Genomic DNA, 14,925 nt, shown 5'->3' with positions numbered 1-14,925 from the left:
GACCACAAGAACTAAAGTTTGTATTAAAGCGGTTAGTTAATTTATTTAAAAATAATAAAAAATTATAATTAAACCCAAAAGCTTGATTTTCTGTTGGTTTTATCAGCACTCGTGATTCCTCTACTCGCCCGCCATCATCTCCATGAATTCTGCGATCGAAAAGTGCCATAAGTAAGCATATTATTTTTGCGAGTTACTGGGATTACTTACCATCAAAGTCCACGGTACCGGATCCATCAGTATCAATCTCAGCGATGATGCCGTCCAGGTCGCTGGAGGAGAGCTTGTCGTCGAGGGCGGCGAGAATTTCCTTGAGCGTTGAGGTGGTGATGTAACCATTTCCCTCGCGATCGTACAGACGGAAGGCCTCTTTCAGCTCCTTCTGGATGGCCTCGGCATCCTCCTCCTCCAGGAAATGGGCGGCGATGCTGCAGAAGCCATCGAAGTTAACCTTGCCGGTGTCCTCCGGATCGTTGTCGTCGATCAGAGCCTGCAGTTCGCTGTCGTCGAACATCTGACCCATGCTGTTGAGGATCGTCTTCAGACGCAGCGTCTCAATGAAGCCCGTCTTCTGTGTGTCGAACATTTGGAATGCCTTGCGCATGATGTCCATTTTCTCGTCGTCCTCCTGCGGTTACCAAAAATTAGCCCGATCACATCATAAACGATTGCACAATATCCACCCGCCCAGGGAAATGCAAAAACAACACCCGATAGATACCATTTTGTATCTGTTGGCCAAGCGACAATTTGCGAGCGAGCGAGTATTCCAATCTCCAATGCGTTCCAACTGCGTTGGCCTGCGGGCGCGCACTAAACCGATCGCCTGGCCAAGATCATTATTTATAAACAACAAATTTCGCTTAGTGGAAGCGTCACTCATACGCAGCGTTGTACACCTCGTCGGCAGAGGAGCAGCGGAGCAGCGGAGCAGAGCATCCCATCCATGGGTTATTGTTGGTTTGGCTTTTCGGCAAAGCACTTTATTAACAGCCATTGGAATGTGAACCAGTGGGCACAGAGGTGGCGGTGGGCACAGCGGTGGGAGTGAAGGTGGAGGCGGATGCGCAGACTGATTCTGGCCAGACGCTGATCTAAATCAGATCAAAGTGTTACAGGTGCACTGCCTGTTGGTTCGCCTATTGGTTGGGTATCGGCTGCGGTTGGGTAAGGGACGAGGGTACTGATGCCTTAAGGTCGGCGGCAGAACGGCGACGTCATCTCCATCATCTTTGGCGCTGGCAGCCGGAAAAACGAGCGCACAACGCACGCCACAATTATGCAAAAGAGCAGCAGATACAACAGATACACCAGATACACCAGATACAGCAGATACAGCAGCTACGGCAGATAGAGATACAGATATAGGTACACCCTCGCATCCATATTTCTGCGAATGGAGATGTGTGTGTGGCCTGGTCCGTCGGTCACTCAGTCAGTCACTAAAAATCGACTATAAACGTCTTCACAATCAGTCACAAAATCAGTGCGATTTTCTCACGGTAATTGTATTTTTAGTACTTTATAGCAATTTTTGTCCATATGATCATCAGTGTGGGCCAGATGCCGATGGCTGGTCCACAGCCGATTCCACAGGCTCTTTGCCGTTTGCTGACTACTTGCTGGCTACCCAGCACCCATAGCCACTAGTGCTGCGGTTAACCACACACCCATCCTCTCCACTTTGGTCTCGAAAATGTTGATTTGGTTTTAGATTTTTGCTTTAAAACAAACAAACAGGCATTCAGGCTGGCAAATGGACATCACGCTAGATGGACAGGCCAATTGTGGGGGTGCTATGTATGTGGTTCTTTGGGCATGGGTTCGGATTTGGATGCGGATTTGGATGCGGATTCGGATTCGGATAGTTCTGTATGAGTGGGTAACCTTCCCGGCAACGGCATTTTTTGGCAAAGGCGCACAGTAGTCGCTTTGATGGTCATTTGAGTTTTATTATTTATGACAAAACGTGAAACACTTTTGGAATGTCCCAGGGAGCCGACGGAATGGTACAATGGGAAGGGGTTGGGTTGCGTTGCTCTGGCGACCACAGTGCACTCACACAATGTCACTTCGATTGTTTTTTGCATAATTCCCAATGCCCAATATGTGTATCTGTATAAATAGCCTGAGTGTTGGCCACACTCGTGGCAGAAGTTCTAATTCGAACGCTGACAGTTTGGTGGCATGAAATTTAAGGCTAGATTTACGACGTAATTACCACTGCAAATTTGTTTTGCCCAGGAGCGAAGTCAATGCGAGAAGGTGGACATGTTGGTCTTCATAATATTTTAACTGATATTTGACTTTATTTTAAATAATTGCACTTAAGCTTCAGTATTCCAATTCAAAGTAATAATATGTAATAATATATTTTGGCGCCCCAAGTTGGGCGCTTGGATATGAACACCTTTTGCAATTATAAAAGCTTTCCGGTTACTTATTCGGTTGAACGAAACGAACTTAATTAAAATAGTTTATGGAACCTAGAGCATATAAAGTTGGAAAATAAAATTATCAGAGGTCTGAAAGGAATCGCGGTACGATGCATAATATCTTGTCTTGGCTGGTTTTAATAGGTAATTCGGGCTGCCCTAACAATAAAGTCATAAAGTAATCTTGTTTTAGGCTTTGCATGTCTTACTCTCGTTGCTGGTTTTGTAGATGAGGAAATAAACTGTTTCTCCCTGCAAAACGAATTCTGTCCTAACGACAACATTACCTTTTGGCTCTACACGTAAGATGAATTCACATTGCAATGGTGTTCATTATTTACCTGAATCCACAGAAAAAAAAATCCACAAGGAAAGGAGCTTCCATCAGTTGGACTGCCTACTAATTCATTTGTTCCCCGCAAACCGCTCAAGGTTCTGATCCATGGCTTTAATGGGCACCGCGATTTCAGCCCCAATAACCAGCTGCGTCCGCTGCTCCTGGAACAAGATTACAATGTGCTATCCTTGGACTATTCAAAACTAGCCCATGAACCCTGCTATACGGAAGCGGTTCACAATGCCAAATATGTAGGTCGCTGCACTGCTCAGCTGCTGAAAAGACTCGTCAAAAACAGATTGATCAAGAAAGAGGATCTGCACCTAATTGGCTTCGGCTTAGGTGCCCATGTGGCAGGGTTCGTTGGCCAGTTTATTCAGCTGGAGCACATCACAGCCCTTGATCCGGCCAAACCACTTTACCTGGTCAACGATACGGCTCAAAAGCTCGATCCCACTGATGCCAAGTTCGTGGACGTTGTGCACACGGATGTGATGATGCTCGGCTTACTGGAGCCAGTGGGCCACGTGGACTTCTACTTGAACATGGGTGTATCTCAGCCCAACTGCGGACCCATTGATAAGAGTAAGTGGCGTTATGGCCATCTGTTGAACACATATTTTCCCTTTTCATGATTATACCTTCAGTGGAGACTCATTTCTGCTACCATAACCGAGCCGTAGAGTATTATGCCGAGTCCATTTCATCGCCCTCTGGATTCTATGGCTTCTATTGTCCCAATTTTAAGAGCTTCGCGACTGGCATCTGCGCTCCCGAAAAAAATATACAGCTTATGGGCTACCACGTCCGTTCGGAGTAAGTGCACGTACCTCATTTTTTCTGATCTCTGCTTATCCATATTATTGCAGAGCCAGGGGCAGGTATTTTCTGGAAACCAATAATAGTCCCCCATATGCCAAGGGGGCGAACTTTTCTAATTTGAACCGCCAACTAAAAGGTCGCACTTTCGTGAACGATGAAATCATAGACAAAATGTTTGAAACACAGTAAGGCTTCCCCGTTCCTAACAGCAATTTTTGTTTCATAAATAAACGTGGAATAATATAGGGCACAAACCAAGATAAATCTATATTATAGCTGCATTTTCGTGTAAAATGTTGGCTATTTCCAAACATTATTTCGGCCTGGTCCAAATATTCAGGTGAAATACTTTCGACACTCTGACATGTTCAGGTGAGTTTGGCCCACCTTCGCCATCAGCAGGAGCAGCCACACCGAAGACCACGTCAACAACTCGTTGGGCCAGGTGACAGATGCCAAGAAAAAGGGAAAGTTGCCGCCACTCAGTTTCAGCGTGTTTCGGTGTGCATGAAACTAAAATTGTATGGAAAGCAATTTCACGCGCCTCTGGCTGTACATTTGAAACGAAACATAATGGAATTCCTTGGTTGCGAGGGGCGGCAAGCGAGCGAATCAAATCGAAACTAACGCCAAACTAGCAGCCAAACAAGTGTTTGGCAAAGGCATTCCGTCGCCAAGAAGCGACGACAGCCGAGGATGTGACTCGACTCGAAGCGAATCGCATCGAATCGCATCGCATCGACTCCAAATCAAAGCAGCAGGCGACGGAGTTTGATCGATAAAAGTCAAGCGACGGAGTTAGGAGCGCCAAAAGTTGGGGCTAATCAGTATCAGAACGGTGTACATAGTTAGTTGGTAGTCAGTGGCCGAGTGGTAAACGAGTAGTGAAAACGGACGAGGGTTATCGGCATGGAGGAGCTGCAGGATGCTAGTATCCACCACATGACCGCCAAGGTAATCGCGGCCATCAAGAACACAAAGAGCTATGAGCCCATCTACAAGGAGCTGCAGAAGCTGGTCTGCAATCCCGGCGTGGACACCCACGATATGCGCAACACCCTCGAGGATGCCATCAAGAGCGCCGGACTGGAGACGGAGATCCGGAACATTGTCTTCAACTTGGTCCGGACGCGGCTGTCCAGGACAGATGACAAAAACCTGGCCAACAAACAGGGCGCGGTGCGTACCACTCTACTTTAATCTATTTGAATTCTCGTAATGGAACTTAGACTAATTGGATTGATATTTTAAAGTACTCCTTGGTTTTACTATCATTTTTTAGTTTTTACTTTATTGAACAAATTTCATTTCAAAGCTTAACGTTTATCATACAAATTGAAATGCTAGTTGATACCGAAAGATCTCAAGGTGCCACAACTATAGAGTTGTCAAATAGCTCGTTAGCCTTATGGACAATTGTATGTAGTCTTGGACAACTGAACTAAAAAGCTCCTCACTACATTTCGCAATAGAAACCCACCGTTAGTGATCCACTTGGTTACTTAAAACGAGCTGGTGTGCTTTGGGATCGCAGGGTTAGGAAGAGTTTGAATGCCATGTGCACAGAGCTGAAGGTTCCACTGCATGGACAACCGAGGATCAGTGCGGATCGCGAGGACTTTATGGCCAAGTGGAACGAGCTGAGCAACTACAATATGGGTGAGCATCTCGCAGGCATTTGAGCTGACACTTAATCTTGATATAACTTCCAGATCTGGCCAACTATAGGCCTGTTTACGCTCCAAAGGATCTACTGGAGGTGCTACTCTCGCTGAAAGGACCCGCCAAAACCACGGAAAATACAGAGTAAGTGTTGGTAAGTGTTATATCATAAACTTGGCTAATTTAGCGATTTCCTATCAGCCAAATCCCACAATGGGAGTTCTCTCACATTGCACTTCCTGTGAAAAACCTGTTCGAGCTGCGTGCCCATTATGCGGACCTGCTCCGCAGCGACAGCTACCTGGGAGTGCCGGATCTAACGATTCAGTGCCAGAGGATTCTGGAGGGCAGGCATGCGCCCATGTGCCAGCAGTTCCTGAAGAAGGGCTGCACCCCCGCACCCTATAGGGGCGCTCTATGGGCGTCTGTACTGGACAGCAAGCTGCATGACTATGTAACTACTGGTTTTGTGATCCATAACTGCTAAATACGTCTATATGCCCCCGAAGGATATTGAGTACTGGCAAAAACTGCGCAACGCCGTCTGGACCACGGATCATATCGTGGACAAGCTGGTGTTCAAGGACATTCAATTGACGGCCTCCAACGACGACCAGTACTTCGTGTTCGAGGACGTGCTCTACCAGGTGCTGCTCTGCTTCTCCCGGGACACGGATATCGGTGGGTGCGTGGAGTACGAGGCGTTTCCGGTGAAGGGCAAGACCTACGAGGGTCCTCCATCGGGCGTGGTGCCCTTCCACGGCATCTGCATGTTTGCCGCCCCCTTCTGCTATCTGTATGACTCGCCGGTGAATCTGTACTATACATTCCGGGCCTTCTACATCCGCTACTGCCATCGCCTGACCACCATCAACACTCATCCCCAGGGGATTGTGAGTCTGTGCCTGCTCTTCGAGAAGCTGCTGCAGACCTACGAGCCGCAGCTATGGTCCCATTTCCGGGAGCTCCAAATACAGCCGTGAGTTGGGATTGGCGTATCCTTGAGAATGCTACTATTTTACCCATTTTACTTCAGCCTGCGGGTCGTCTTCAAATGGCTCATGCGAGCGTTTTCCGGACATTTGCCACCCGATCAATTGCTGGTCCTCTGGGATCTGGTAGGAAATACGCCTCCGAACTGGTTGCTGGTACTTATCCCTTCCCTTTCAGATCCTCGGCTTTGACAGCTTGGAGATCCTTCCTCTGTTCGCCATCATCATTCTCAGCTTCAGAAAGGAGAGCATCATGCAGGTGGCCTCGTTGGACAGCATCGAAGCGATTCTGGCGGACTTGTCCTCCATCAAGGTGCTGCCCCTAGTGCAACTAGCCCTAAGTCGGGACTGAAGTGTGCTTTTCAGTTACAAATTTGAAGTATTATCGGTGTTTTGAAATATAATATGTGTGCAACTGGCTAAACTATAATTAACATAAAATCGCAATGTTGAATAACTATTTGCGTTCAACAAAGTCCAGCCAAACGCCGCCTTTTAAGGCAGCCATAAAGTAAGTGTCATCAATTGTATTATCCTGGCGCGTTTTGGGATTAACCTTGATGTCGAAGTTTCGCACGATTTCGACCAGGGCAGCTTTGATTTGGGTGACTGAAAACCGCATACCTGCAATGCAAGTTTTATTAATAACTCAAATTGTGCCAATAATTTGCTACCCACCGGGACAAATGCGGGGTCCATCGCCGAAACCAAAGTATACACCCTGATCTCTGTACTTCTTGGCGCCACCATTGATGTCCAAGAACCGCTCGGGATTGTAGGATTGGGGCTCCTCGTAGTATTGGGCATCGTTGTGCAAGGCGTTGATTGGAATGATGACCACATCTCCGGGGCTCAGTTTCACACTCACTCCGTTTTTGTTCGCAATCTCGTAGGGCTCTGTTACCACCTTGCGGGCCACCAGGCCAGGTGGGAAAATGCGCAACGTTTCTGGTGATATAGATGCAATTTCAATGGGCATAGATACAACTTCAGATTTGGCCAAAAACTCACCATGGATGCAGGCTTCGGCGAAGGGCAGCTCGCTTATCTGCTCATAGGACAGCTCGGTGGTACCGACCTCCTGCCGCAATTTCCTCTGCTCCTCAGGATTACGAGCCAGGAAGAGGAGCGTGTGGGTAAGCACTTGTGCGGTGGTCTCGAATCCGTCCGTTAGAAATGTCATGGTGTGCGAGGTCAGCTCCACCGCATCCAGACCCTTCTTCTCCTGCAACTGCAGCATGTAGTTGAGGAAGTCATCTCGCTGCTGGGCCGCCGGACTTTCCCGCCGCACCTGGATGCACTTCCTCATGATGTCGTAAAAGAAGTCAGCCACGTCCTTGGCAAACAGCGAAACGCTGTAGAACTTCGTGATCGGTGGCCACAGATTGGCGACCACCGTGTAGAAAATAAAGCCAAAAGACTGCTCGAAGACGCGCTTGGTCATGCCAACCATGGGTGTGGGATTGTCCGTGAAGCTCTGGGCGGAAATGCCCAGGACGCAATCGGAAATCACCTCGGTGGTGTAGCACAAGCAGAGATCCTTGGCATTCAGCCCGTGGGTGGGGGCCATTAGGCTCTGTCGCCTTATATACTCCACGAACTTTTTACAAACGCGCTGCGTGACGGGATAGGCAGCTTTGACCTTTTGGGGAGGCAGAGCTTTAATTGAGCACTTCAATTGATAAGGGTATCAGGGCCCCCACGAGATAAGTTTTTCATAGATTCGAGGGCAGCCTAAGCTTACCCGATTTGCCGAAAGTCCGGGTGTGACCTCAGCACGTCTTTCCTTCCACGCCTCGCCCGTCAATATGAACGGATTGTTCGACAGAATGGGATCCTTCTTGGTGTCGGTCTATTGGGTTAATTATCTTATGAGATGGGCTCCTAAAATCTGTAAGTTTCTACTCACAAACTTGGCCATCTCATTGTCGTGGAAGCTGCGGAAGTCATTAACAAATATCTTGTGCGCATACTCTGGAGTGGTGACCATTAGTTGTGGAATTCTGGTCTGGAACACTCCCACAATGCTATCGGTGTGCTTGTACTGCCTGTTGAATATGCAATTAGTGACCAGATAACGTGGCTATCTCTATGCATACTCGTAGATCTCATCGATGTCGTAGACCACGTTGCGCTTCTGGGTGAAAACGCTGGGAAAACTGCCCACAAAAGGCCACGACTTCGCCGTAGGAATGCCCCTCTGCTTCCAGTAGCCAAAGTTCCAGGTCAGAAAGACATAGATCAGGGCCAGAATGGCCGCAATCACCAAAAGAGCCGTGGAAATCGGACACATGGCACAACCACTCGCCAACGCGGATGAAAACGAACTGGAACTCAATTGAGCAGCCGCTGTCATTTAAATTGAACCTGCTAGTCAAGTGGATGGATTCACCCAGTAAACAAATTGATCAAACTGCCTTCACCACCTCTGTTAGTGCTGCTGTCGTAAATAAAATTGCACCATTTGGTGATAGTGCCTGATTACGGTATCAAGATCAAGGGGCCACTAGGTATGTATATTCCTAGGTCGCGGCCCACAAGTAGTTGGACAAAATTGTTAAGATAGGGCTACTTTTTGATATCATGATGATACTAATATTTCAGCTACTCATTTCGCAAAGTGCTTACACATATTGCCATTGAATTTGGTATGCAGTTAAAGATGCGGTTTAGGGGAGCTATTTTAAGGGCATAGATCCATTTAAAAAGCGGTGGAAGCTGAACGACATTGACCATTTAACAATAAAAATTAAATAAAATAACATTGCCCCGACTTTCAATACTCTTTATTATGCACAAATGAGTAGAACTGCCATTTGCGACAAAAGCGCAGGCGTAACGAACATAAAGGCGTATTCAGAAGGTCCTTCTACCTGTTGCATACTTTTCAAGGAATACAACATACCCATCTAAATTATACGAGTAATGGGTGTAATTACTCCGACAAACAATATGTGCAGCGCACTGATTAAGTGGCTAATCAAATTTTGTTTCTGATTTTATTTTTAATTGTCAATTATCTTATCATCACTTATAGCACTTCAGCTATCGCTCCGTAAATTCTAGCCAAATGCCGCCTTTGAGAGTGGCCCAACAAAAAGTGTCATTCAGTCGATTATCCGATCGCGTCTTGGGGTTAACGTGGATGTCGAAGCTTCTTAGGATCTCCACCAGAGCTGCCTTGAGTTGAGTTAAAGCGAATCGGATGCCTATGAAGAGATAGATTAAGTTATATGGCTGCTGGATCAATTTATGAAACGGCTGCTCACCTGGACAAATGCGGGGTCCATTGCCGAATGGAAGGTACACACCCTGATCACGATACTTTTTCACACCGCCATTGGCTTCCAGGAATCGCTCTGGCCTAAACTCATGTGGGTTCTCATAATACTGCGAATCGTGATGCAGGGAATTTACGGGTATGATGACCACGTCTCCGGGATTCAGTCGCAATGGGGATCCATTTTTGTTGGTTAATTCATATGCTTCGGTTACCAGCTTGCGAGCAGTCAACTGTGGCGAAAACAAGCGCAATGTCTCTGGAAATAGACAACATTCAATATAGAAAGCTCCAGCCAAAGGCAGATCCAATTACCATGAATGCAGGCTTCTAGGTAAGGCAGCTCGGTCAACTGCTCGAAGCTCAGTTCCGCCTTGCCAATCTCATCCCGCACCTTTTGCTGCTGCTCGGGATGACGAGCCAGCATTAGGAGGGTATGTGATAGCACCAAAGCTGTGGTCTCGAATCCATCAGTGAGGAAGGTCATCGTATGAACGGTGAGCTCGGACTCATCCAGACCCTTCTTCTCCTGCAACTGCAGCATGTAGTTGAGGAAGTCATCGCGCTGCTCTTCGGGTTTCTCGCGCCTTAATTTGAGGCACCTGCTCATGATGTCAAAGAAAAACTCCTCCGCCTCCTCGTTGAACAAAGGTAAACTGTAGAATTTGCGAATTGGCGGCCAGATGTTGGCGAGCACGCTGTATAAGATGAACTTAGAGGATGAGTTAAACACCCGCTGGATCATTGCCACCAGGGGAGTTGGGGTGTCCGTGAAACTCTGCGCGGATATGCCCAGGACGCAGTCGGATACCACTTCGGTGGTGTAGCAGAGGGACAGTTTCTTGGCATCCAATCCCTGGGTGGTGGCCATCCGCTGCTGTCGCTTTATGTAGTCCACAAACTTTTTACAAACACTTTGCGACACTGGATACACGGCCTTAACCTGCGAATTTGGTAATATTAGTAATAATTATAATCGATAGCCACTTTTGTAATATTCTTACTCGATTGAGCGACAAGCCCGGCGTGATTTCCGCCCTCCTTTCCTTCCACTCATCGCCTTTCAGGATAAAAGGATTGTTGCCCAGAATTTTGTCCACCTTTTTGTCCACCTAATGCAGTATTCGTTGTGGAACTACAGTTCTCCACACAATATGTTTCTACCTACGAAATTTCCTCTTTCATTGTCGCGGAAGCTACGGAAGTCACTGGCATAAATCTTGTTGATATATTCCGGGCATATCACCAGCAGCTGGGGACGTCGAGTGGTGAACACACCCACCATTTTGTCGGTTTCCTTGTACTGCCTGCGAATGAAACACAATGTATAATCGATTGGATGTAGGAAATATTGCATCTTATAGCACGTACTGATAGATGTCATCGATGTCATAGGCAACGTTACGCTTTTTGGTAAACGTGCTGGGAAAACTCCCCACAAATGGCCATGATGCAGCTGTTTCGATGCCTCTCTTTCTCCAGTAATCGAAATTCCAGGTGAGGAATACGTAGACCAGGGCCAAAAACCCGGCTATAAGGAGCCACATACAGAAGATAGGACACATTGCACAACCGAACGCTTCGCCATGCGAAGCTCAATTGAACGAATTCAACCCCAATTGAGCAGTGCCAATTGAACCTGAGTTACGTCATAACAAGTGTTATCCGTAATTCTCTTGTACGTGTACGTTGTTAAAAAATGTAAGTTTTTTTATTTTTTATAAATTTGTATTTTAAAATGCAAAGTAAATCTTAAATCTCGCGATAATGGGGCAGAAAGTAAAATGTTGCGCACTAGCAATCGAACTTGTTGCACATGGGGCATCACTGTCGAACACGGTTTGATCGAACCACACTTTTTGTATCATCCGCAACATTTCCATTTATACTATTTTCATCAGTCAGCTTTGATTGATTTAATTGGTAGAACGATATTGTTAATTATCATGCCTCATCAATTTATTATTTTGAGTACGAAATTCATCTTAGTAAGATGGTTTATGTTTCTGAAACATCAAATAATAACGTACGTGTAGGTATAAACTGATACACAGCTGATGTGATAATGTTGTAGAAATTCAAAAAAAAAAAAAAAAAAAAAATCCGCATATAAATTTATTTACCATTTGAGAAGTGCACTTCGAAAATCCGGTGCGTGCGATGGCATCTTAGGTAGCCCGTTTGAGAAGCGCAGAGGAGGGATCTTCGAAAATCCAGTGCGTGCGATGGCAGCTTACGTAGCCCGTTTGAGAATCGCAGAGGAGGGCTCTTCGGAAACGCGAAGTTCTGCAGCTGCTTAGGTAGCCCATTTGAGAAATGCACTTCAAAAATCCAGTGCGAGCGATGGCAGCTTACGTAAACCAATTGAGAAGCGCAGAGGAGGGCTCTTCGAAGATCCACTGCGTGCGATGGCAGCTTACGTAGCCCGTTTGAGAATCGCAGAGGAGGGCTCTTCGAAAATCCAGTGCGTGCGATGGCAGCTTACGTAGCCCGTTTGAGAAGCGCAGAGGAGAGCTCTTCGGAAACGCGAAGTTCTGCAGCTGCTTAGGTAGCCCATTTGAGAAATGCACTTCAAAAATCCAGTGCGAGCGATGGCAGCTTACGTAAACCAATTGAGAAGCGCAGAGGAGGGCTCTTCGAAAATCCAGTGCGTGCGATGGCAGCTTACGTAGCCCGTTTGAGAATCGCAGAGGAGGGATCTTCGAAAATCCAGTGCGTGCGATGGCAGCTTACGTAGCCCGTTTGAGAATCGCAGAGGAGGGCTCTTCGAAAATCCAGTGCGTGCGATAGCAGCTTACGTAGCCCGTTTGAGAATCGCAGAGGAGGGCTCTTCGAAAATCCAGTGCGTGCGATGGCAGCTTACGTAGCCCGTTTGAGAAGCGCAGAGGAGGGCTCTTCGAAAACTAGGTGCGTTCGATGACAGCTAAGGTAGCCCGTTTGAGAAGCGCAGAAACTTTGTGGCACGCCCACAAATATTCTTTATTCTATACATATTCTATAAATGTGATATTCTTTCACTTTTTTATATACCTTGTAATTTCTGTAGATTTGCCAAACAACTTTTTGCCACGCCCACAAACCACACAAAACTCTTACGCCCACACTTTTAAAAATTTGTTTACTTTTTTAAATTGTATTATTTTTTTTTCCCAATTTCTACCGCTATTCCAGAAAATGTTTACATTTCTCGTTTGCACTTCTACTAGCTAAGTAACGGGTATGTGATAGTCGGGGAACTCGACTATAGCATTTTATCAAGTTTTTTCTTAGATTTTAAATAGTTTTATTTTGTCATATGTTACCGATTAGATTGAAATCAAAATATTCCAAACGTTAGGTTATATAGTGCTGTATATCCCAACATATAAAAAGACAATAAATTATTTGTTTGTTTTTTTTTAATAATCATAATGCATATAAAGGTACAGTTGTTCACAAGAAAGGAAATCTTAAAATGCTACATAAATAATATTAACTTGACAACGGCTAATTATTTCATAACCAGATAGAAGCAGCAAAATACACAAATTTAACATTTAAATCAAACTTAATTTTATACATAGTAAATCGTTCATAGGCCTACTAAATAAATGTATGTATTTTTTCAATAATTGCTCAAGCGTTAAATAATAAAAAATAGTTGTAATAAACAAGTTGGATAAGTATAAGGCAAATATAATTAGGTTTATCAAAAAATATTAACAACATAATAGGTATTTTTACTGGATGGACTTACGTCGCTTGTCAATATGCAAATTGCATTTTACGATTTTTTTTGTTTTTTTTTTTCAAAGAATTAATCTCTTTCAGGAGTTTCTTTCTATTTTTGTATACGCATTTTACATTTTTTCTTTATACAGAAAATTTGTAGGTTGGTTTAGCACCGGCATAGGACACTTGCTTCGTTTTGTTCAATGCTCGTGGCACGCACGTTTTCCATATATTTTTTCGAGAGTCGGCTTCGATGGTAAAAGTCTATTGGTAATTTGGAAATGAGTTGTCAGGAATGCTTTGAAATGTCTAGCCCCCAATGTGCGGATGGAGTTCAAGGATTGGATTCGAACACAGTGTCCTGTGGCTGGCGCACTGGTTGCTATCTCATCTATCCCTTGGCCGTGGGAGAGATCTTGGCCTTGGGCAGAATGATCCTTTGACAGGGGGGCTTGAGGAGCCGGAGTCCAAGTGGTGGCCTATGCCCCCGGTTGACAGCATCGCCCTGAGTTTGGGAGAAGGACGCGCTGCAAACTGGGGACATTGGTTACCAAGCAGATATGCCGGCTATTGGTCTATGTGGGTCATGATTTGTCTTGGGATTCGATTGCTTTTCTAGGCCATCGCAGGCAGCGGAAACTTGAGATCATATCCTGCAAAAATGTTCCACGAAATTCACAGGATACTGATCGCAATTTTCGTGCTGCCCAGGAGCTCTCTATAATGGAAAAACGTGCGGTGATGAGTAAAATGTTCGTGTGCGTATTTTGATTTCGTTTTTAGCTTAGATATTTTTATATACAAAATGTTTGGGTTCTCTATAGTTTTTCTTGGGATCATATACGTGGGTATATATGAATATATAAATTGTTTGCTGTGCAAATATATATGTATAATGTATATATCGTTTTACAAAAGGTTTTCGTTACTTGTCGTTAGTTTGAATAGTTAGTTCATTCATTTTCTTGTTCAATTCATTCACGTGTTTCATGTTCGGCTTGTCGAGTCTGTTCTGTTCAGTAGGTTATATACAAATTGGTTGATTTATTAATGCCTCTAGCTATCCAATGATTATAAAATTACATACAATTACAAAATGTGATAAACTACATAAATGTACAACTCTTCCTTTTCGTTATTCAACATTTTTTTGTTCAAATTTTTCTTACTTGAAATTTAGCTTACAAAAGGCATTTTCAAAACTGCGCTCTGGCGTTCATTGCATTGGACTTATGTATCTTGGGTTTGGGGTTTCTTGACTTTCTTTAGATCGTTTCATTGCACGAATCCGATTGCAACGCGACCGCTTTACGTTGGTGGCGGTCCGTGGGGATACGACAACATGGGCTCCAGGCTGCGCGCGAAGGTGTTGGAGAACATACAGGTGTAGTCCTCACCGTGGGGCACCAGAGTGGCCACACCGAGCAGCAGCAGCATGAGCGCCTGAATGGGCAGCGAGGCACGTGCAACGCGGCCTAGGAACCGTGCACCGCGTGCCAGAACCGTGGTATTGATGACATCGCCATCGACAGCATCGCCGCCATCGGTGTTGCTATGGGTTGGAGATGCAGATTCATTAGCTAATGCTTAGTATGATTGAAAACACAATGCAAGTCATGCAACTAATGGGTTACAAACTATGTGCTCTTTTCAGTTCAACTATAAAGTGCACATGTTCAAAGAAAA

General features: G+C 45.4%; 6 protein-coding genes across 9 annotated transcripts in view; 2 read left to right on the top strand and 4 right to left on the bottom strand.

Annotated features, from left to right (window-relative positions):
* Window positions 1-12: 12 nt before the first annotated feature.
* LOC6540647 (troponin C) lies at window positions 13-1,414 on the bottom strand. The gene is made up of 3 exons (XM_001968746.3): window positions 722-1,414; window positions 211-628; window positions 13-149 (listed from the first exon to the last, which is right to left on the bottom strand). Exons 1-3 carry the CDS (start codon window positions 995-997, stop codon window positions 121-123), a joined length of 723 nt encoding a protein of 240 aa, XP_001968782.3. The 5' UTR covers window positions 998-1,414; the 3' UTR covers window positions 13-120.
* A 1,019-nt stretch (window positions 1,415-2,433) lies between these two features.
* Window positions 2,434-3,862, top strand: LOC6540612 (lipase member I). The gene is made up of 5 exons (XM_026978694.1): window positions 2,434-2,579; window positions 2,629-2,737; window positions 2,789-3,357; window positions 3,420-3,588; window positions 3,642-3,862. The coding sequence occupies exons 1-5, from the start codon at window positions 2,546-2,548 to the stop codon at window positions 3,781-3,783; spliced, it is 1,023 nt and encodes a 340-aa protein (XP_026834495.1). The 5' UTR covers window positions 2,434-2,545; the 3' UTR covers window positions 3,784-3,862.
* A 36-nt stretch (window positions 3,863-3,898) lies between these two features.
* On the top strand, window positions 3,899-6,678 carry LOC6540658 (TBC1 domain family member 19). 2 transcript variants are annotated; one of them, XM_001968744.3, is made up of 7 exons: window positions 3,899-4,773; window positions 5,067-5,253; window positions 5,307-5,400; window positions 5,458-5,710; window positions 5,766-6,235; window positions 6,293-6,374; window positions 6,427-6,678. In XM_001968744.3, exons 1-7 carry the CDS (start codon window positions 4,504-4,506, stop codon window positions 6,598-6,600), a joined length of 1,530 nt encoding a protein of 509 aa, XP_001968780.1. In that variant the 5' UTR covers window positions 3,899-4,503; the 3' UTR covers window positions 6,601-6,678. The 2 variants fall into 2 exon arrangements, with proteins under 2 accessions (XP_001968780.1, XP_026834494.1); XM_026978693.1 differs by lacking the exon at window positions 3,899-4,773 and adding an exon at window positions 4,924-5,012.
* Window positions 6,631-8,580, bottom strand: LOC6540609 (probable cytochrome P450 28d1). The gene is made up of 6 exons (XM_001968743.3): window positions 8,348-8,580; window positions 8,158-8,296; window positions 7,993-8,100; window positions 7,260-7,890; window positions 6,927-7,196; window positions 6,631-6,872 (listed from the first exon to the last, which is right to left on the bottom strand). The coding sequence occupies exons 1-6, from the start codon at window positions 8,539-8,541 to the stop codon at window positions 6,706-6,708; spliced, it is 1,509 nt and encodes a 502-aa protein (XP_001968779.3). The 5' UTR covers window positions 8,542-8,580; the 3' UTR covers window positions 6,631-6,705.
* A 636-nt stretch (window positions 8,581-9,216) lies between these two features.
* On the bottom strand, window positions 9,217-11,108 carry LOC6540594 (probable cytochrome P450 28d2). Its single transcript, XM_001968742.2, has 6 exons — window positions 10,900-11,108; window positions 10,697-10,835; window positions 10,533-10,640; window positions 9,844-10,471; window positions 9,518-9,787; window positions 9,217-9,457 (listed from the first exon to the last, which is right to left on the bottom strand). Exons 1-6 carry the CDS (start codon window positions 11,091-11,093, stop codon window positions 9,294-9,296), a joined length of 1,503 nt encoding a protein of 500 aa, XP_001968778.1. The 5' UTR covers window positions 11,094-11,108; the 3' UTR covers window positions 9,217-9,293.
* Window positions 11,109-12,908: 1,800 nt separating this feature from the next.
* LOC6541299 (nesprin-1) overlaps window positions 12,909-14,925 on the bottom strand; it is a 105,338-nt gene continuing 103,321 nt past the window's right edge. For all 3 annotated transcript variants that reach the window (XM_015159854.2, XM_026978388.1, XM_015159848.2), the window contains one exon: window positions 12,909-14,791. In XM_015159854.2, the coding sequence (XP_015015340.1) occupies window positions 14,548-14,791 (244 nt within the window). In that variant the 3' untranslated portion in view covers window positions 12,909-14,547. The remainder of the gene's footprint in view (window positions 14,792-14,925) is intronic.

The sequence above is a fragment of the Drosophila erecta genome, unplaced genomic scaffold, assembly GCF_003286155.1.
Source record: "Drosophila erecta strain 14021-0224.00,06,07 unplaced genomic scaffold, DereRS2 tig00000055-arrow-pilon, whole genome shotgun sequence".
In the NCBI taxonomy this organism is placed as follows: Eukaryota; Metazoa; Arthropoda; class Insecta; order Diptera; family Drosophilidae; genus Drosophila; species Drosophila erecta.
The sequence above is the reverse complement of the archived record's forward strand: the minus strand, read 5'-3'. Positions and strand labels throughout refer to the sequence as shown.